This window comes from Leptopilina boulardi, unplaced genomic scaffold, assembly GCF_019393585.1.
Source record: "Leptopilina boulardi isolate dan_hultmark-lab unplaced genomic scaffold, ZJU_Lbou_2.1 LbouV2_351, whole genome shotgun sequence".
Taxonomy (NCBI): Eukaryota; Metazoa; Arthropoda; class Insecta; order Hymenoptera; family Figitidae; genus Leptopilina; species Leptopilina boulardi.
The window spans coordinates 3,918,436-3,938,458 of record NW_026137920.1 but is presented as its reverse complement, the minus strand read 5'-3'; the positions used below and the strand labels follow the sequence as shown (position 1 = coordinate 3,938,458).

The following is a 20,023-nucleotide window of genomic DNA, read 5'->3' as shown; positions in this document are numbered from 1 at the left end:
TTTAACGATAGAGAAAGACAGAGAGGGTAAGATGTAACCTTTCGGGTCTACTGGACGCTACCACCCACGTGGCTAAAACGAGAGAAAGAAAGAGAGAAAGGAGAGTTCCATTCACTTCTCCTTTTCGCAAGACACACCAAGAATCGGAAGCTCTAATGATATATACGCTCGATGCTAAGTACCCCGTGTTTACACTCGAGTGTGTCTATTGTACAGTCATTTTCAGCGTCAGCACGCGATTACACAATGCAACCTAGGAAGCGGACAAAACTGTACGTTATATTACCTTGATTCTTTTTTAATTTCTATTTTGACAAAAAAAAATTGGTAAAAAAATTTACCAACGGAAAAGAATTCCTTATCAACTTAGAAAAAAAGGTTTAGGAATGAAGTTCGGAAAAGATTTACAAAAGCTCCATTTGGGTCAACAATAATAATTTCCGACGGAATTCCCTAACACCATTTTGCGCCGAAAAAGGAAACAAAAAATACTGTCTAGACATTTCGTTAGCTGATAATTTTATTTCTGAAATAATTTAATTTTTTTAACATCCCTATATATGATTGAAACAAATAGTAAATTTTGTTTCTCAATTTGTTTTGCAGGATGATTATAGTCAGCGGAGGCGACTATCGACCCCAAGTGGAAGTCCCAGTCCCCCTCAGCCGTCAAGATTGTCCAGGTCAACTGGAACACTAACAAGAGAAGAGGAACCCTACAAAAACACCCTCACCAGAGATAATCAAGGTCAAGAGGCAGAGCGAAAGGGATGGTTTAAATCCCTTTCGAGGAAAACGAAATCAAATTCGAAGGTAAGTTTTTTTTTCTATAGTTACTAAATTATGATAGCTCCTTTGATCAATGAAAATCCTTTAACCAAACCAAAAATATTTCTAAAAATCCTTTAATTACTACTGATAAACCACTGTTTGTATTTTAAAAACTTTGATGATTCTAATACATTCGAAATTTCCCTTTACTGTTTTCAACTGAAAACCTTTTTCAAACAAAATGTTTCTTCTTATCTTCTTAAGGAAAACTTCTAACCAAACTGAAAAAAAATTATGTAATTAAAAATTTAGATTAAACTCTATTTGAATTTTACAAAATTAGATGATTCCAAAATACTAAAAACTTACGTTTACTGTTTTCCAATTGTATAGCTCCTCTGTTCAAAGAAAACGCCTTTTTGATACCCCTAAATATTCTAAAAGACTAAATAGCTCCTCTGTTAAATGAAAACCATTTTTTCTATACGTACCCCCTTTTTAATCTCCAGAAAATCCCAAATTAACTGTATAAGTCCTCAATTTAAAAAAGCCTCTTTTCAATCCGTTGCAATCCTCTATATAACTGTAAAGTTCCTTTGTTCAACGAAAATGCCATTTTCATTTGCAGAAATTCTTCAGGTGACTGTATAGCTCCTCTGTTCAAGGAAACACCCTCTTTCATCCGTAACAATCTACTAGATTGTGTAGCTCCTTTGTTTAATGCAAAACCATTTTTCACCCGTAGCAGTCTTCTAGACTGTGTAGCTCCTTTGTTCAATGCAAAATCATTTTTCATCTGTAGCAATCTTCTAGGTTATTGTATAGCTTTTTGATTTAATGAAAAAACTTTTTTTTAATCCGTAACTATCTTCTAGATGACTGTCTCTAGCTCCTTTGATCAATGATAACCCATTTTTCATACGTAGCAGTCTTCCAGATGACTGTATAGGTTTTTACTTTTTATTTTAATGAAACACCCTTCTTAATCTGTAGCTATCTTCTAGATGACTAAATACCTCTAATGTTCTATAAAAATACCTTTTTCATCCGTAGCATTCCTATGGGTTACTTTATAGCACCTATGTTCGGTCTCCTTTATTACTTGTTACCCCTTTTAAATCCGTAGCAATCTTCTTCACGACTGTATAGCTCCTTGGTTCAATAAAACTCCCTTTTTAATCTACAGAAAACTCTTAAATTGCCTGTATAGTTCATCTGATCAATGAAACCCTTCTTAAGCCGTAGCAATCCTTCAGATTATTATTTTGTTTTAAAAAACTCTTCTTAAAATTTGCCAATCTTTAAGATAATTTTGTAGCTTCTTTATTCAATGGAAAACCCTTTTTCATTCGTAGCAGTCTACTAGATGACTGAATAGCTTTTTTGTTCTATAATACCCCTTTTTCATCCGTATTAATCTTCTAGATTTGTAGCTATTTTGTTTAATGAAATCCCCTTTTTAATCAGTAGCAATTTTCTAGATGACTCTGTAACTCCTTTGTTCAATGCAACACCATTTTTTTATCCATATACCAGTCTTCTAGATAATTGTATACGTTTTAAGTTTAATGAAAAATCCCTTTAATTTGTAGCAATCTTCTAGATGACTATTATCCTCTTCGTTCTACGAAAATCTATTTTTCATCCGTAGTAATCCTTTAGGTGGCTTTATAGCTCGTTTGTTCAATGAAAAACCCTTTTTAATAAGTAGCAATCTTCCAGATGACTGTAGCTCCTTTGTTCAATGAAAAACCATTTTTTATCCCTAGTAGTCTTCTAGATGAAAGTAGAGGTTTTAGGTTTAATAGAGAGCCCCTTTAATCCTTAACAATCTTTTAGATGACTGATATCGTCTTCGTTTTATGAAAATCCATTTTTCATCCCCAGCAACCCTGTGGGTGACTTTATAGCTCCTTTGTTCACAAGAAAACCCATTTTAATATGTAGCAATCTTCCAGATGATTGTAGCCCCTTTGTTCAATGCAAAACCATTTTTTATCCTTAGAAATCTTCTAGATGACTGATATCGTCTTCAGTTTATGAAAATCCGTTCTTCATCCACAACAATCGTTTAGGTGACTTTATAGCTCCTCTGTTCAAAAAAAAACCTTTTTAATAATTAGCAATCTTTGATTGTGTAGCTACTGCAGTGTTAAATATATGTTAAATTAACAGTTTTTTATTGACTAAAGTAAGTCTCCTATAATAACAGACCCTTACAGCTAAAACGTAGCTAATAATTTTAAAAGTACTTAATGCTTCTTCTGGTTCTTTTTCGAATATTGCTTCATTTTCATGTCCTTCGGATAAACTCGTTCCCTTTTTATGTCATTTATCTCTTTCCATAAAACCCACTCATATGACTTATTACATCTATATATACAAACTTCTTCTAAGTTTCCACCATCTAAAACCAAAAAACCCTCGGGAATTAATCTTCCATTTTAATAATCGAATATAGGATTTAGTTTCACATATCCAAAATTGGTATTCTCTATTAATGCGAATCCTAGTGATGACATCATCATTACATTCGTTCGATCCAAATAAACCTGGTCAAATTGGTCATCTTCTGATTATGAACAGAACATGTATGTTGCTCTCGCCAAAAGCACGTGTGGGCGATCTCTCTCTCTCTCTTTCCGTGATGAATAACGGTTCTTTTTGACGTACATAAACTCGGAAGATCATGCCACAAAACTTGACTCAGTACCGCAACGTACTCAATCCCCTCCGCTCCCTTTAAAAAAAAAAAAATTATAACCCAAGCATGCTTGCACGTTCTTTTGCAAAACGTGAAGAGTTATATTTTTTCACGAACATCGTGTTTAAATCATATATATATATATATACATTTTGAATATTGCATGATCGAATTGTCATAGTCGCAAAAAATATGTTTCGATGATTGAGGAGGGGAAAATATTATTAATTTTTAGGTATGGAAGATTGATTTCTGACAAAGAGTGTTGATGAATGATAATATTGCGGTAGAATGGAGGTCACAGGGGTCTATGTTATCGAGACATATATTAGTGGATGAAGCGATGCATTCATCAGTCATCAATGATTTTCCAAAGCCGTTGCGCGAGAGGGCCATTAGACTAGAACAACCTCCAATTACCAGTTTGATTAAATGCTTAACTAACTCCGCGCTCTGTGGTTTAATTTAATCGCAAGATTAAGTGCCGAGAGTCTGCCTAGCTAACCATCGTTCCCGGAATAATCTCTCCCAGATACTGATTCCAATCCTAGGCGGTACTCTCTCTCTCTCTCTCTCTCTCTCTCTCTCTCTCTCTCTCTCTGCCACTTTTTTCTGTTTCTATCTTTCTTTCTCTCTTTCTGCAAAAGAACGATAGAAACAGAAAAAAACGGTAGAAAGAGAGAGAGAAAGAGGTACATGATAGCCATTTGAGTTGATTGCGTGCGCGTGAATCTCGCCATGCTTGGTGATCTATCGAATGAGCCAACCCATGGGGTCATGACTCATCAAGACGCCGCCGCGTGGTGTGGAGTTGCCATTTTTTCACCCTTTTTTTTTGGATCCCCCTTATTCAGAAATCGATGAGAGGATTCGTGCCTTTTGTATTCGGGAAGAAGAAAAAAAAACCACCTTTTCCTTTTTGCGCCCTCTTCTCACTATACATCAACGTTATCAGCTAAAATCATCTTCAGGGGCGGATTACCAGAAGTGATGATGATAATACTTCAAAGAGTCCCAAGACGTGAAAAACGTTTTTCTGAAATTTTTACACAGATGATATCTAAAACGAGAATTTTTTTTTTTTTTTTTGCTTTTTTTCTACAGCCAATTGATAAGAAGCCAAGGATACCGGAAAGTGAAATACTGACAACTGGCACTGAGGACGAGGAAGCATCATCAGCACCCGAGCGAGCATCTGTGCAGAAGAATTTACGATTTTTTGGCGATACGGATCAGGAATCAATATCATCGAATCTTGATCGAAGGTAGGTGTTTTTTTTATTGAAAAATAAAAAAAAAACTGGACTCATGTTTGTTATGAGTTTGGAACAAAATAAGTTAGAAGATAACTTCACGTTATTCAAAATGAATCTGAATAGAAATAAACTGTAAAAATATAGGTTATGTTTGACATTGTGATATTTTCATATGTTGGTAGTACTGCAGAATCTTGTAAATGGTTGGTTTACATTGTCTCCACTCGCCATTTGTGATAATTCTCGTCAACTACCGCACCCTGCTCTACTAAAATTTTAGTGACTTTCTTGTTAAAATTAAAAGTTACTAAATTTTTACTAGAGCAGGTTGCGGTATTTGAGGTAAATTATGACAATTGACGAGTGGGGACAATGGAAACCAACCAAATTAAATAAAATATTGAAAAGAGAAAAAAAATTAAGAAGAAATTTGTTGAATGTGATTAGTGCGTCGTATTGGATTTAGTGGCTAAAAGCAAGTGTTTCATACTAGATAATGAATAATTGGGATAAATATATGAGGGAACAGGGAAACACTATTTAATTTCCTTAATTTGTGTAAATCAACTTTGAGAATTAAAATTTTAGGCTCAACGTTTTTCTTTATTAAAAACAATTATTTTATTTAATATTTTTCTAAGTAATTATTTGTTTGTCTACGATAATTTAACATTTCACTAAAAACTCAAAAAGAGTCAAAACAGATTATTATTTGAGTCAGTATTATTTTCAGTTCAAATTTCAAAATGATTGCTACTCACTAGAGTTCAGTTTTTTTTTCTCAGTAATAAAGAAATTTTAGAAAGAAAATAAAAATTTGATAATGATTTTTCTTTTTGATTTAGAAATAAACGAAATGACGACCACGCTTCAACGAGGCGTGATGTAACGAATTCATCGAGACGTAATTTAGGAATTATAACGAGTCCGAGGAAACCATCGAGGCTCAATGAGAGCGCTTTGTCGTCTGGGGAAAGCACCACAGGCGACAGCAGTCAACAAAGCCAGAATTCCCAAAGATCACAAAGATCCGTTGTTTATCTTCACGCTGCCACAGGTGAGATAATAATTTTTATTTTGTCAATTTCAATTTTACCTTATTCTTTCCTGTCGATTCCTACAATAAATTTATTAGTTTATTTGCTTAATTTTACTTACACATGTTTTTTTTATTTATTAATTTTATTATTCCAATCTTCAATAAAAAAAACATTTTTCTATAATACAAATAAATAAACAAAATAATAATAGTAATAATAATAAATATTTAAAATAAATAATTATAAAATAATAATAATTATAATAATAAAAAATAATAATAAATTCTTTGCTTGGTATATAAAAATGTTTTGATCCCAAAAACCATATTTTATTTTTAATTAAAAAAAAAATTTGTAATTATTTGTTAATGGAATTTTTTTTTTCTTTCAATTTCTTCTAAAAGTCGGTGAAATTCCTGGACCGAACGAAAGACGCCGAGCAGCAAGTCGTGAAGAATTAAATCGTCCTCTTCAAGCCCACACGAGGACCGTATCAAGAAGTGTTAGTGTCCTTGCACCATGGAGACCAAAACACTATCGTGAACCATTTGAAATAAATTACGATCAACAACAACATCAAAAACCAATGATAACAATGAAGCGCAGACAAAGAAGTCGCGAGACTCTCAGTCGTCGTGGCAAAGATCCTCGTCGGAGCAAGGACAATTTGTCTAAAACAGGCAAGTTTCATTTTTTTTTTTTTTTTTTTAATCACAATTAACTTCTCATAATTATAATTTTATAATTCATGAAGAAAAATGTTATAATTATTTTTATAATTAATCAAATAAATAAAATTTTTCTTGAAATTAAAAAAAAAAATAATTACTTTAGAGAAGAACAAAAATTATTAGTTAATTCAAATTTTTTGAAACATTAGAAAATAATTTGATTACTTTAAAGAAGTAAGAAATTAAAAAAAAATTGCAATTAAATATCTATCTTAAATTTTAATAATATTTTTTGTCATTAAATTAATTAAATAAATTTTTGTTTATTAAATAATTTTTATGTTTATGATGATATTTTATTTATTTTGTAATTAATTATTAAATTTTTTACCATTAATAATAATTAAATACTTCGAAAATGGAGCAGTATCTTATTGAGAATACTGCGCGCGCATCACTCGTAGAGTGGGGGAATTTCTATCTTTCAGAGCTCGTGAATTCCCACTCTTCACATGCTGCGCGCGCAATATTTCTAACCTAACTATATCAAATGATAATTCTCAAAGAAACAAAAAAAGAACTGAAACATGACAGAAACTGAAAATATATTTTTCTAACTAAAATTTTAAATAAAATAAAAAAATTTAACTCTATAAAAATAAAATTTTAGTGTTAAATTAAAAGTAAAATGTAAAATTTAAATTCTTTGTTTAAAATTAATTTATTAAAATAAAATCTGTAATTATAAATTAATTAAATTTGAATATTTCATTTAAAATAAGCATTCATAAATTTAAATTTAAAAGAAAATCAAATTAGATTTATTTAAAAATTTTATTTTTAATTTGAAATTTTTTTAATTCAAAAATAATTATAATAAAATTTTTAATTTAAAAAAAATTTCCGTTCGAATATAGAAACTTCTTCAATAATTAATAAAATTAAATATAAAAATAAATTTGGAAAAAGAAATAAATTAAATTTATTAATAAATCAATATTTTCAAATCGAATTATTTACTTATTAAATAAAACAGAATTTTAATTTTTTAATTATCATTATAGGAACAATGAATCGAAGCACGCTGAAGTCAAAAGACAAGCAAAAAGTGGACAGAACAGTTTCCACGGAGTCGTTGGCCAGCAAATCTCGCAGCGTGAGTTCTAGGCCGGAACTAAACAGATCCACTTCCGTTCCACGCGACCCCAACAAAAGTGCAGGATGGTTCAAGTTAAAAAGCAAGAAATCTCGGTCCTGAACGTAAAGGCCATTGACCAATGCTAGTCTCGAGTTTCTTTATAATTGAAAAAAACTCTATTGCAAATAAGACATATATATATATAAAAATAAATATTATAAAATTTTATATAAATATATATTATATAAATTTTCAGATTAAAAAAAAAACAAATTATATAAATATATATATGTGTGTAACAAGCGCTGAGCGTTAATGCGATTTATCTTCTATTTAAAATTTGTGCAAATTGAAGACAATCGATAATAATCCTTAATCCACTTTTAACAATTTTGCCTACTAACGAGAAAGTAGCAAAAATTAAAAAAAATCAAAAATTTAGCTTTGCTAAAAAAACACCCAGTTAAGGTTTTTATATAAATATTAAACTTGAAAAAAATTTTTTTTTTTCAAACTACCAAAATGAAACGTTCAAAATAATGTAACACACTAATTTTAATGTTACGTTACGTTATAAAAAACTTTACATTTTTTCTTAAAAAACCGTTACGTTACTTTTGAGCGTTACAGTAACACTGGTCGTATAACGAAAATCATTGTTACATTACGGTAACGCTAGTTATGTAACGAAAATCGTTGTGTTACGTAACGTAACGAGTAACGTTACGTGTTACTTAATGGTAACAAGTAATATTTGTTGTGTAACTAGTAGAGTTACAAGTAACAAGACTGTGTTACGTAATGATAACATTACTTATGAAAAAAAAACCGTTGTGTTACGTAACGGTAAAGCTGCTTGTTACGCAACGTAACAAGAAGCGTTACGTGTTACGTAATAGTAACAACAACATTTGTTGTATAACTACTAGCATTCCAGTATCATGAATATGATACGTAACGGTATGAAAAAAAATCGTTGAATTACGTAACGGTAACACTTCTTGTTACGCATCGTAACGAAAAGCGTTACGTATTACTTAACGCTAACAAGAAACATTAGTTATGTAACTAGTAACGTTATAATAACAAGGATGTGTTACGTAACGGTAACAATAATTACGAGACGAAAATCACTGAGTTACGTTAAAGTAACATTAATTATGTAACGAAAATAGTTGTGTTACGTAACGGTAACACTCCTTGTTACGTAACGTAACGAGAAGTGTTACAAGTCACGTAATAGTAACTCTTCCAGGTTACGATAATCGTCATATTACGTTACTTTAACATTCATTGTTGCGTAACTATAACACTTTTCGTTACGTTACGTAACAAAAAACGTTACCTTTTACGTACTGGTAACATTAGTCGTGTAACAAAAATATATTTTATTTGATTTTACTGAACAATAATCGTTATGTGTTACGTAACGGTAACACAGACTTTTTAACAAAGAACGTTACGTGTTACCTAACTAAAATCGTTATGTGTAACGTAACGGTAATCTTAGTTGTGTAATATAACAAAAACATAACATAAAAATTGTAAAACATGTTTAACGTTTTAAAATATGGAATTCTACGTTTACAAGAATATCATTATTATCATGTTACAAACTTGTGTTACCGAAACATAATTAAAACATTATTATTGTTACGTAACACATCAGTGGTTCTGTATTAAGTGTGCTAAAAAAAAAATTTCATTACAATTAAAAGTAAACAAAAAAATTTTTTCTGGGTGTAAAAAATTATTTTTGTTTGTATAATAAAAAAATTTTGTTATTAAAATTTTGTTTGTTTTATAAAAATTCTTTGTTTTATTAAACAAAAAATAGTAGTTTATTTTTATTGGAAAAAAATAACATTTTCTTTTTTTTTTTTTTGAAAAATATTCGCTGGTGATATTGCGTAACCTTCTCTCTACAAAATTTATTTTAATGAAATAAATTTTTTTTTTTTGCTTTAGATGAGGAAAAAGAAAATTTTCTCTTTTTTAATTGAGGCTTAAAAAATTAGTCTTTTACGAAGCTTCTTTTTTTTGTGATTGAGAATAAAATGAAAAAAAAAAGTATATATATTATATTATTTATATTATAACTCACCGTGAATCTGTGCCATTTTTCACTTGTTAGGATCTTGTAAAATATAAACAAAAACTCGCTGCAATTTCGAGATAAATCAAAATATAACAGTGAAAGAAAGAAGCCGTATTATAATAATAATAATAATTTTTTTTTCTTTCTCATAGAGGAAGTATTTTTTGTTTTGTTGTAAATGAATCTTAAGTCATAAAAAAATAATCGAAAAAAAATTTTTTTGTTGACTATAAAAAGATTAATTTATTTATTCTATAGATTGAAGGTTGAGGCTATCACTTGCGATCAATTTTCAGTGGATAAAATTTTAAAAAAAGGAAAATTTTCAATTTTTGTTACTAAAAAAATAAATAATTTTTATTTTAAATATAATAACGATTGATAATAACGATTTTATTTACTTAGGATTTTTTATATTTCTTAAAATTTTGAAATTTTCTATTATTGGAAAATTTTTTTTAATTTTAGAAAAAAATGAGAATGTATGAGTGAGAGAGAGAGAGAGAAAGAGAAACCTTAACGAATGTTTTTTTTTAACTATATCTATGTATCGTGAAAAATCAACGAAAAATATTGTAACAATTATTGAAAAAGAGAAAAAAAAAACAAAAAAAAATGAAAACTGACGCTTGCATTACCTTCGACTAATTTACATAAATTTTTTTTTTTTTTTTGGTGCTAATTTGTATGTGTGTACATATACATACCATTAAACTAGAGCTAATTGTAAATATCTTAAAAACTTTAACGATAATCTCCGATGACAATTAATTAAATTTTTTTTCCATTAACATAGTTTTATCCGTTCGATAAGCTTATATTATGTATAATAAACGAAAAATGCGTCGAACTGTATTTTTTACAGATCGAGTTGTATTTCTGTAACATGATTAAAAAAAAAAAAAAAAAAACACTCGAAATAATAAATAAACTTAATTCGCAATTATTTACGATGTACTTTTTATTTACTGTAAGAGTTATTATTGTAGCTGTTTCAATTAATGCGGTTTTTTTTATTAATTATTAATAAATAATAATTAATTACCATTTTTTTAAATTACTAATTTCCAATTAATCAACTAATTAATAATTAAAAATATATAATTGTTTGCAAAATATTTTAAATACTATATTTTGTGATTTTGTTCCAATTACTGCGGTTTTTTTAAAAAAATTATTAATAATTAAAAATTAATAATAAATAATTAATAACTAATTTTTTAATAATTAAATTCAATTAATCAATTAATTAATTAACTGTTTAAAAAATATTTTAAATATTATATTTTGTGATTTTTTTCAATATAAATTGGAAAAAAAATCACAATTTTCCAAATAAAAATAACGAGAAATATTTTCAAGGGGGGAAAAGGGGTTAAAAATGAAAAACGGGTTAATTTTTTTAAAAAATAGAGTACAAAATTTAAAAAAAAAATTTTTTGCAATTGAAAATTACATGAAAATTTTTTTGATAATCCCTATTTATAAATTAAAATTTATAATTTTTTTTTCATAGTTAAATACAAATTTAAATGTAATTGTTTATTAAAATTTCAAAATTTCAATGTATAATAAAAATCATTAATTAGAATTATTTCATTTTAAAAAATTTTATTAGATATTATTTTTTAAATAAATTTTCATTTTTCTAATATTGACATTTGACAGAATTTCTTTTTAAATATATTTTTAATTTACAGAAAATTTTTAGGTAGCGATTTTTATTTAATTTTTATTCAGCGACTATTTTTATTTTACAATATTTCTCTTTACACAACTTTTTTTTTATTTAAACCCTCTACTTTTTTTTATCTCAATTTTTACAATTTTCATATTCTAGTTGTGATTTTTGATAAAATTGGGAAATTTTTTTTACAATAACTTCGAAAATTGTCATTCTTTTTTTTTAAAAATTTTTCTTTGTAGAAAATATTCTACCTTGATAAAGGAATCCATTAATTTATATAAATTACAATATATTTTAACAAAAATTTGTAGAATTTAAAAAAATAATTTAGAATTCGCGTTTTTTCTCATTTTTTAAAAAATTGAAATTTTTTATTTTTTCTATGAATTTTCAAATTCACATTATTTGATATAATTGTGCTTTTTTTGATAAAATATTTATTATTAAATAAAAAATTAATTTATTTATTATTTATTAATTATTTATTATTATTTATTTATTATTTATTATTTATTATTTATTATTTATTATTTATTATTTATTATTTATTATTTATTTATTTTATATTTATCATAATATTTTATGAGAAACGAATCGAAATGATTTTTAGAAAATATATTTATCCAAATTTTTTTATAATATTAATTACATTTGTTTATTCTTCAAATGAATTCAAATTTTTCTTTTTTCTATTAATTTTTCAAATTCAATAGGAATGAATTACCTGAGTAATTAGTTAAATGTTTAATAATTAATAAATTATTCAATATTCAATAAATAATTCAATTATTAGGAATGAAAAATTATTTGGTACAAGGAAATATTTATTTGATAATAGTCGATTATTTGAATGAAATAAAAATTTTTTTTAGCGTAGAGTTTTCTATAATAATTTTTTAGAAAATTGAAATAATCCAATGTCCACTGTTATTTTTATAAATTTTTGTTTTCTTGACTGAAATTCTTATTTGACAATATAAATGTTTGACAACTTTTTTTTTTATTAATTATTAAACGTTTAACTAATTACTCAGGTAAACAAAATTTTTGAAATCTTTTATTCTTTTAATTTTGAGAAAACATTTTTTTTTTATTTAAGTAAACAAATTGAAATAGCTATTTAATAATTTTAATGAAAAAAATTTTCTTTGCTCTAATAATTTCAGAAACCAATTTTGATCACACTAGGAGTAAAAAATGAATTTTAAGTTGAAAATTAATTTTTGAAAAATTTTGTTAATCCGTTTGAAAAATTTTGATTCATTTAATTTTTAATTAATTAAATTAAATTTTAATCAAATATCAAATATTGGAAATAAACAAAAGTTGTTGTAATTTTTTTTTTTTAATTTTTCGCTTGAATTGTCGAATACTGTTTTTTTTTGTCGGGTTTAAAAATTAAGAAAACAATTTCAATTGTCGAATAATCGATTATATTCAGTAAAACATTTACAAGGTAATAAGATTTGTTCATCGAGTGAACATTATGTAGGTGTGTGTATTACATTTACAGGCAAGGCATCTTTCAAGACCGTACCAATATCCCTACAATATAATTGCGATAATATTTATATAATCATTACTTATAATATACGAAAGTATGTACCATCAAATTATTTATTTATTTATTTTTTTTTTTAATATATATTTATATAATATTATCATTAATATTATTGTTATCACTACTATGTGTTTAATATTTACTATATTTTCTTCAGGAACAAATACATATCTCTTCTTATTTATTTATTTTTTTTTTTTTTTACTTTTAATCAATATACATCAATTCGCGATTATACGATTTTTCATAAAAATTTTTGTACAGAACAATTTCCGTTCAAAACGTATATATATTATATATAATAATTTTACTCGAGAGTTATTTAAGAAAAAAAAAAAGAAGTAAAGCCACAGTTTTGAATAAAGTTCATTCTGTACAAGAAAAAAATTTTCTTTTTTTAAATTTCTTACAAAAAGTTCTTGCCCTTTTCGTTTCGACTTTTCTTATTTCTCTTCAATATTTTTTTTTTATTTGCTTACTTTTCGGTTTAAATTTTTCTTTTTATCACAGAGGTATTATTATCGATACCTTTTTTTTTTGTCTTCGTTTATTTTCTGACCGAAAAGTATAAATTTTTTTTTCCTCTTCTAACTTCTATTTTGAGAAAAAATATAAATGATAAAAATGCTAACGATTTTTTTTTCTAGTTTACAGAAGAAGAAGAAGAAGAAGAAGACGAAAATTACGAGAAAATATAAATTGTCTGAGATCGAAAAGTCAAAAGACAAGTTTTTTTTTTATCGTGAGGTAAATTTTTTTAAAAATCAAATTCAGAACAATGAACTTTCGTTGAAATTCGTTGAGGTTTCAATGTTTATTTATTATTTTCTTAATGCTTTTTTTAAATCTTAATTTCTATATTTTTTTTCTCTATAAAAAAAAAAGAAAAAAATTGATAACAAAAAATTCACGCGAAACGAAAGGCGCAAAGGTTCATTTTTCTGTAATTTGACTGTTGTTAATTTGCCGGGGAATGTGTGTTTAGAAAAAAAAATTATTTTCTTTTTCAGTGAATTTTTCTCAGCGCACAACAGCAAATATAATCAGAGTCGAGCATTGAATTTTCCTTTAAAAAAGAAAGAAAAAAATAAAAAAAAAAATTGGTAATTAATAAATTTTTTTTATTTGAAATTTATTACAATTTTTTTTTTTTTTGAAATTCTGATTTTTTCAAAGAAATCAGAAAATGAGATGAAAGATATTTTAACATTAATATCAAAATTCTGAAATGAAAAAAATTAAAATTATAAAAAGACATTTAACAATTTTAACAACCTTAAAAAATAGAAAAAACATTTTAAGTGTTTTAAAAAAGAATATTTTTGAAAATAAAGAAATAAACAAATATAAGTCAAAAAAAATTTAAATCAAAAAATAAAATTAAAATCTACTGATTCAATTTTAATAAATAAAAAAACAAAAAACGTATTTTTTTCTCGCGACAAAAATGAATTTTAAAAAACAACTGTAATAATTAAAGAAAATATTACAGGAAAATTACATAAAAATTTTTTTACATTGTGGAACATTTATTTATTTTTTATTTCGACTGCCCAACTCTGATAATATGGACTTTCATATACAATATTTATTAATTCTTGTTCGCAATTCAAATAGCCTTAAATATATAATATATTTATATTTAATATAATTCCTATTTATATTATTTAAATCGACGTATAAACTATTTACAAAAAAACAACAGACCAAGTACCAACGAATTCTCTTGATTCGCTAATAACATATATTTTATTTTTACATCCGTTTATATATTTTTTGAACATTGGATTAATTTTCATTTTGCAAAAGGACCAAAAAAAAATAATGGTATACATAAAACAATTACTATTAATTCGACATTGGTAACATTTTACACCGTTTTTTTTTAAATGTGCCACATTACCCCAATTACAAAAAAAAATGGTTTTACATTATTCCACATTTCACCTCGTTTTTTCCTGTTGGTTATATTATACCAATTACTCCAAACGGAATAAAAATTATTACCCTGACTGGATGACATTTTACCCCGTTATGTGTCACATTACCCCGCCTTGGTACCATTTTACCCCGTTTACATTTTTCTTCGTTCTTAGTGTCACATTACCCCGAATACAAAAACAGTATAACAATTATTATTACCCCGTCTTGGTACCACTTTACCCCGTTTATGTGTCACATTACCCCAATTTCCAAAAAAAATGGTCCTCTGTGAAAAAAAAATTATCCAATATCAATTTTTCTCTCATTTTTCCTTTTTTCTTTTACTCGAATTTCCTTGCCTGAATATATTAAAAAAAAAAAAAAAAAATATTTAAAAAAAAACCGCAAAAATTAATCTACAAAATGAAAAACGTAATTTAAAAACGTAACTCTGAAAATCAACAATAATCTTTATAACAAAAATTGTTTGTAATCCTTATAAATATATTCAAATTAGCCTATATTATTTTTTTTTTTTGCTTTTTTTATTTTCTTTCTTTCTTTCTTTTCGTTTTTGCTTCCAAAGACTTTATTTTGAAATTCTTGTACTTTGTGCCGAAGAGTTTTTTTTTTTTTTTTTTTTTAAGGGCAAGGGGCAGTAAAAGTAACTCGAAGCATTAAGTCGAGAATATTATACATATATATATATATATACTTTTTTGAGGCTATGACTATATATATATATATAATATTAATTTATTCAAAATTTAATTATTTAATTAATTATTTGTGTTTTGTTTTTTTGTTTAGTAAACTTTTAATATATTGTTAATTATTTATTTATTCTGTTCTTTGGTAGCGCGGTGAAGCACATACATACACACACATACATTATGAAAAAAAAAAAAATTGCTACAAAAAAAAAGAAACAAAATAAAATTTCAAAAAAAACAATTTCGCTTTGAAATTTATAAAATGGTCCCCAAAAATTTAAAGAGTTTAATATCTCTTTTACAAATTTGTTTTTATGAAAATCGGGCCAAAAATTCTTTATTGAAAAAAAATTATTTTTTTTACAAGTGCGCACAAAAATTAAAAAAAAAACAAAGCTTTTTACGATAATTACGATTTTTGTTATCGAGTTTAACAAATAAAAATCCAATTTTTTTTTTATTTATTCTTTTTTTTCCTCTCTTATACCATATATATTTACAAGTGTAACGAATAATTATATTTATTTAATATTAATTATTAATTGTGTGGCACGTGCCCGTTTTTCAATCGAGGAACGAAAGGAAAAATTTCCTTCGTTTTGGTTTACAATAAAAAAAAAAAAAAATTAATAATAGCAAAGTTAAAACAAAATATCCAATTGTAAAAAATGAGAAAAAAAATTACATATTGCAATTTTTTCGGATATTTTTTGCATTTTTTTTCTTTCGTCAAATTTGAACAGCAAAAAAAATATATCTATATATATATTCACGCACCGAGCTTACTTCATATACATATATATATAGCAATAATTCCGAGCTTAATTATTAATTAAGTAAATATCGTCTTTCCATTTTTTTTTTTCTATATTTACACCCTGTCAATATTTTTTTTTTCTTTTTATTTGAAACACTTGATAAATAATCAAGATTTCAAGCTCAATAAGAATCGCTCACGAAGAAGAAAAAGGGGGCGGAACGTGAAGCTCGTTTTTTTATTTTTCCTTTTTTTCAAAAACGATTTTCTTTTTCGCGCGAGAAAAAACAGAAACACGTACTTTGAATATATATAGGAATTTTTTTTTTATAGCGTGACAAACGTTATCAAGCGTCGATAATCTCTATTATTATAATTATTATTATTATAATTATTATTATTATTATTATTATTAATAATATTAGATATATTTTTATAGATAATAAAAAGTTGACAGTAAAATCTGCATTGCCGACAGTCGGTCGCAAAAATGATTTTGCTCGGTGTGTAACATATTGGTTCATTTCAAGTGGCGCTGCTTTCGGCGCTCGATTTGAAATTAAAAAGTGAATTAAAAAAAAAGTACAGAGAAAAACAGAAAATAAAAAAAAAACATATATATTCTTTTTAAGGTTGTTGCAATAGAAGTTGTTCGAGTTCATCAGCTGATCGTAGAAGAAAGGCCGCTGACTCTCGATAGCCGGTTATTAATTGTCGTACTGCTGTCATTTCTGTTGCATTTAATTTATGGCTCAATAATGGTTTTGTGTTCTTCATACTCAAATCAGTTGGTCCTAAAAACGAAAATTTTGAATTAGAATATAAAATATATAAGACAATATTAATATTATATTAATGACCATAATACTACTGTATTAATATAATAATATTATAAAAATTTTGTAATAATATTTTATTTTTATTTAATCGAAAAATTATTGAACAGAATTTCTAATTGATAGAATTTTTATTTGTCCGAAATTGCAAATGACCGAAACAATAATCGAATTTTGGCGCGATTTTTAAAATCAACTAATCACAATTTTATGGATAATTTTTTTGAATGGTTGATTTTAAAAATCGTGCCAAAATCGATTGTCGGTCATTTGCAATTTCGGACAAATGAAAATTCTATTAATTAGAAATTCTATTAAATGATTTTTCGGTTAAGTAAAAATTCAGCAGAAAAATCGGTTTTATGGAAATTATATCAAATAATAATTCGAACAAATGAAAATTCATCTAAAAAGAATAAAATGAAAATTCTATGCAATGAAATTCTCTCCAATAAAAATTCTTTAAAATCTTCTATTATTTTAAATGAAAATTTGAGCAAATAAAAATTCGAACAAATAAAAATTCTGTAATCTAAATTTTTAGGTTATATAAAAATTCTGCAATATAGAAAATCTTTTTTATGAAAATTCTTGCAAAATAATAATTCGAACAAATAAAAATTCGACTCAAAAATAATTATGACAAATAAATTTCCATAAAATGAAAATTCTAACTAATGATTTTTAGAACATATTCATGCGTCCCGTATTCTAAAAAAATTTCTAAATTTCGAAAATATTTGGAAAAAAATGTTTCCTTACAATGGTACTTAACATAAAATTTTATAAATTTTTTTTTTGAAATAAAAAGAAAGTTTTCTTTTATTTGTTCTAAATTTGAGATTATTGTTTTTGTTTGATATAATTTTTTTTTTTTTTTTGAAATAGAAACTTTTTTTTTTTGTTCTAAAATTTCGATTTTTTGTTTTTGTTTGATATAAATTAGAGATATAATATATAGTTATGAAGCTCAGTGACATGAAGGAAATGGACAAGGAGCCGGAAGTGAACTAAAGTAAACACCGATAACGAGTATTACTTTGTGTACCGTTGCTCAGCAGGCCCGATGTGAAGCTCTGTGTTGGATAAAGTCCAGCCGATAATGTTGGTGGCACTGTTGTTGGTCCAGCGCGCTGGAAAGCTTGACTAAAGTTAGGTCTGTACATTGCAGTTGGTGCTGCTGCACTTGCAACTCCATTTACTGCTGACGAACTGACTATCGTTGTTTGACTATGAAAAAAAGAAAGAGAAAAAAATTAGAATAAAGAAGAAAAAAAAAGATATTGAAAAAAATTGAGAAAATTTTTTTCCCCTTTTTTCCATTAAATTTTTTATTTTACACACAAAACACTTAAAATTCGTTTTTTTCAAAATTTTCTTTTTTGAAAATCAATAATAAACTACAAATTACACTGAAAAAAAAGAAGCAGTTAAATCTGTTTTATCGAAAGTGGATAAAACAGATTTGTTTAATTCCGATAACTCTGTATTACCAGAAGCGGGTAAAGCAGAATTAGAGCCAATAATTCTGTTTTACCGAAAGTGGATAAAACAGATTTTTTAAGTGTCGATACAACTGTTTTTTTTTATCAAAAGCTGATAAAACAGATTGGCTTAACGTAATTAAATTTATTTTATCGACAGGTTAATAAAAAATAAATTAATTAAAAGAGTTAAAGCAGTTAAATCTGTTTTACTGAAAGTGGATAAAACAGTTTATTTTGTTTAATGCCAGTAACTCTTACCGACAGCGGGTAAAACAGATTGGTTTAATACCAATAGCTACCGAAGTGAGTAAAACAGATTTTTAAGTGTCGATAAAACAAATTTGTTTGATGTCGATAACTCTGTTTTTCCAGAAGCGGATAAAACAGATTGATTTAGTGCCGATAACTATTGGAAGTGGATAAAACAGATTTTATAAGCGACGATAAATCTATGTATCGTCAGCTGATAAAATATTTGTACAGTACCGATAAAACTGTTTTATCAACAGCTGGTTAAACAGATCTTTCTTAGTACCGATATATCTGTTTTATCAACTGCTAATAAAACAAATTTTTTTAGTATCGATAAATCTATTTTATCGACGGCTGATAAAACAGATTTGTTCAGTACCGATAAATCTGTTTTATCAACAGCTGGTTAAACAGATATGTTTCAGTATCGATACATCTGTTTTATCGACTGCTGATAAAAGAGATTTATCAACTTCTGTTATTATTTAACAATAATTTATCTCTTTCAAAATACAGTCAAATCTGAAGGGCCTGAAAATTTTTCTTTCCTTCTGTCTTTGACTAACAAAATAATAATTATCTATACGCACAAAAAAAAATAAATAGAATTGAAAAAAATAGAAATTAAAAATTTTTTTTGAAAATTTTGCAATTTCATTTTGAATAATAAAAAAAAAAAAGGGATGGCATAAAAGAGAAAATATCAATGAATACCAACCTCATGAGACTTTTATTATCAGTGGCTGTAAGTAATTTGGATGCAGGTGCAAGTGACAGGGGCGTTGAGGTGAGATTGCTATTTTGTAGATTGGCCAAACTGGTTAGTGGCGCCAACGATGTCAGTGAGGCTGGTGGGGTGTCCTCGCGTTTTCCCGGAAGTGATTTTACCGGCGTGCTTGAAAAATGTTCCAAGCTAGCTCGAACATCCGTTTGCTGCAAACAGAAAAACAAACATTATTTCAGTCTCAAAATTTTTGAACAGCAAAAATATAACAAACAATTTTTATTCTATTTCTATTTTTTTCTATTTTTTTTTTATTATTAAATTTTTTCTTTTTGAAGAAAAAATTCAATTTTGATTTAATAAAAATATAGATGAGAAGTAAATTAATAAGAAAACATTTGAAAA

General features: G+C 26.3%; 2 protein-coding genes across 4 annotated transcripts in view; one reads left to right on the top strand and one right to left on the bottom strand.

Moving 5' to 3' along the window:
• The window catches only part of LOC127286226 (homeobox protein 2), a 213,396-nt gene extending 202,770 nt beyond the window's left edge, over positions 1 to 10,626 (top strand). Inside the window, exons 5-9 of the mRNA XM_051312587.1 lie at positions 607 to 813; positions 4,580 to 4,740; positions 5,577 to 5,788; positions 6,176 to 6,451; positions 7,507 to 10,626. Of these exons, the coding sequence (XP_051168544.1) occupies positions 607 to 813; positions 4,580 to 4,740; positions 5,577 to 5,788; positions 6,176 to 6,451; positions 7,507 to 7,700 (1,050 nt within the window). The 3' untranslated portion in view covers positions 7,701 to 10,626. The remainder of the gene's footprint in view (positions 1 to 606; positions 814 to 4,579; positions 4,741 to 5,576; positions 5,789 to 6,175; positions 6,452 to 7,506) is intronic.
• Positions 10,627 to 12,781: 2,155 nt separating this feature from the next.
• Positions 12,782 to 20,023, bottom strand: part of LOC127286154 (nucleolar protein 4-like) — a 100,704-nt gene continuing 93,462 nt past the window's right edge. For 2 of the 3 annotated variants that reach the window (XM_051312470.1, XM_051312472.1), the window contains 3 exons: positions 19,613 to 19,827; positions 18,195 to 18,385; positions 12,782 to 17,113 (listed from right to left, as the gene is read on the bottom strand). In XM_051312470.1, the coding sequence (XP_051168427.1) occupies positions 16,947 to 17,113; positions 18,195 to 18,385; positions 19,613 to 19,827 (573 nt within the window). In that variant the 3' untranslated portion in view covers positions 12,782 to 16,946. The remainder of the gene's footprint in view (positions 17,114 to 18,194; positions 18,386 to 19,612; positions 19,828 to 20,023) is intronic. The other variant, XM_051312471.1, reaches the window with a different exon arrangement.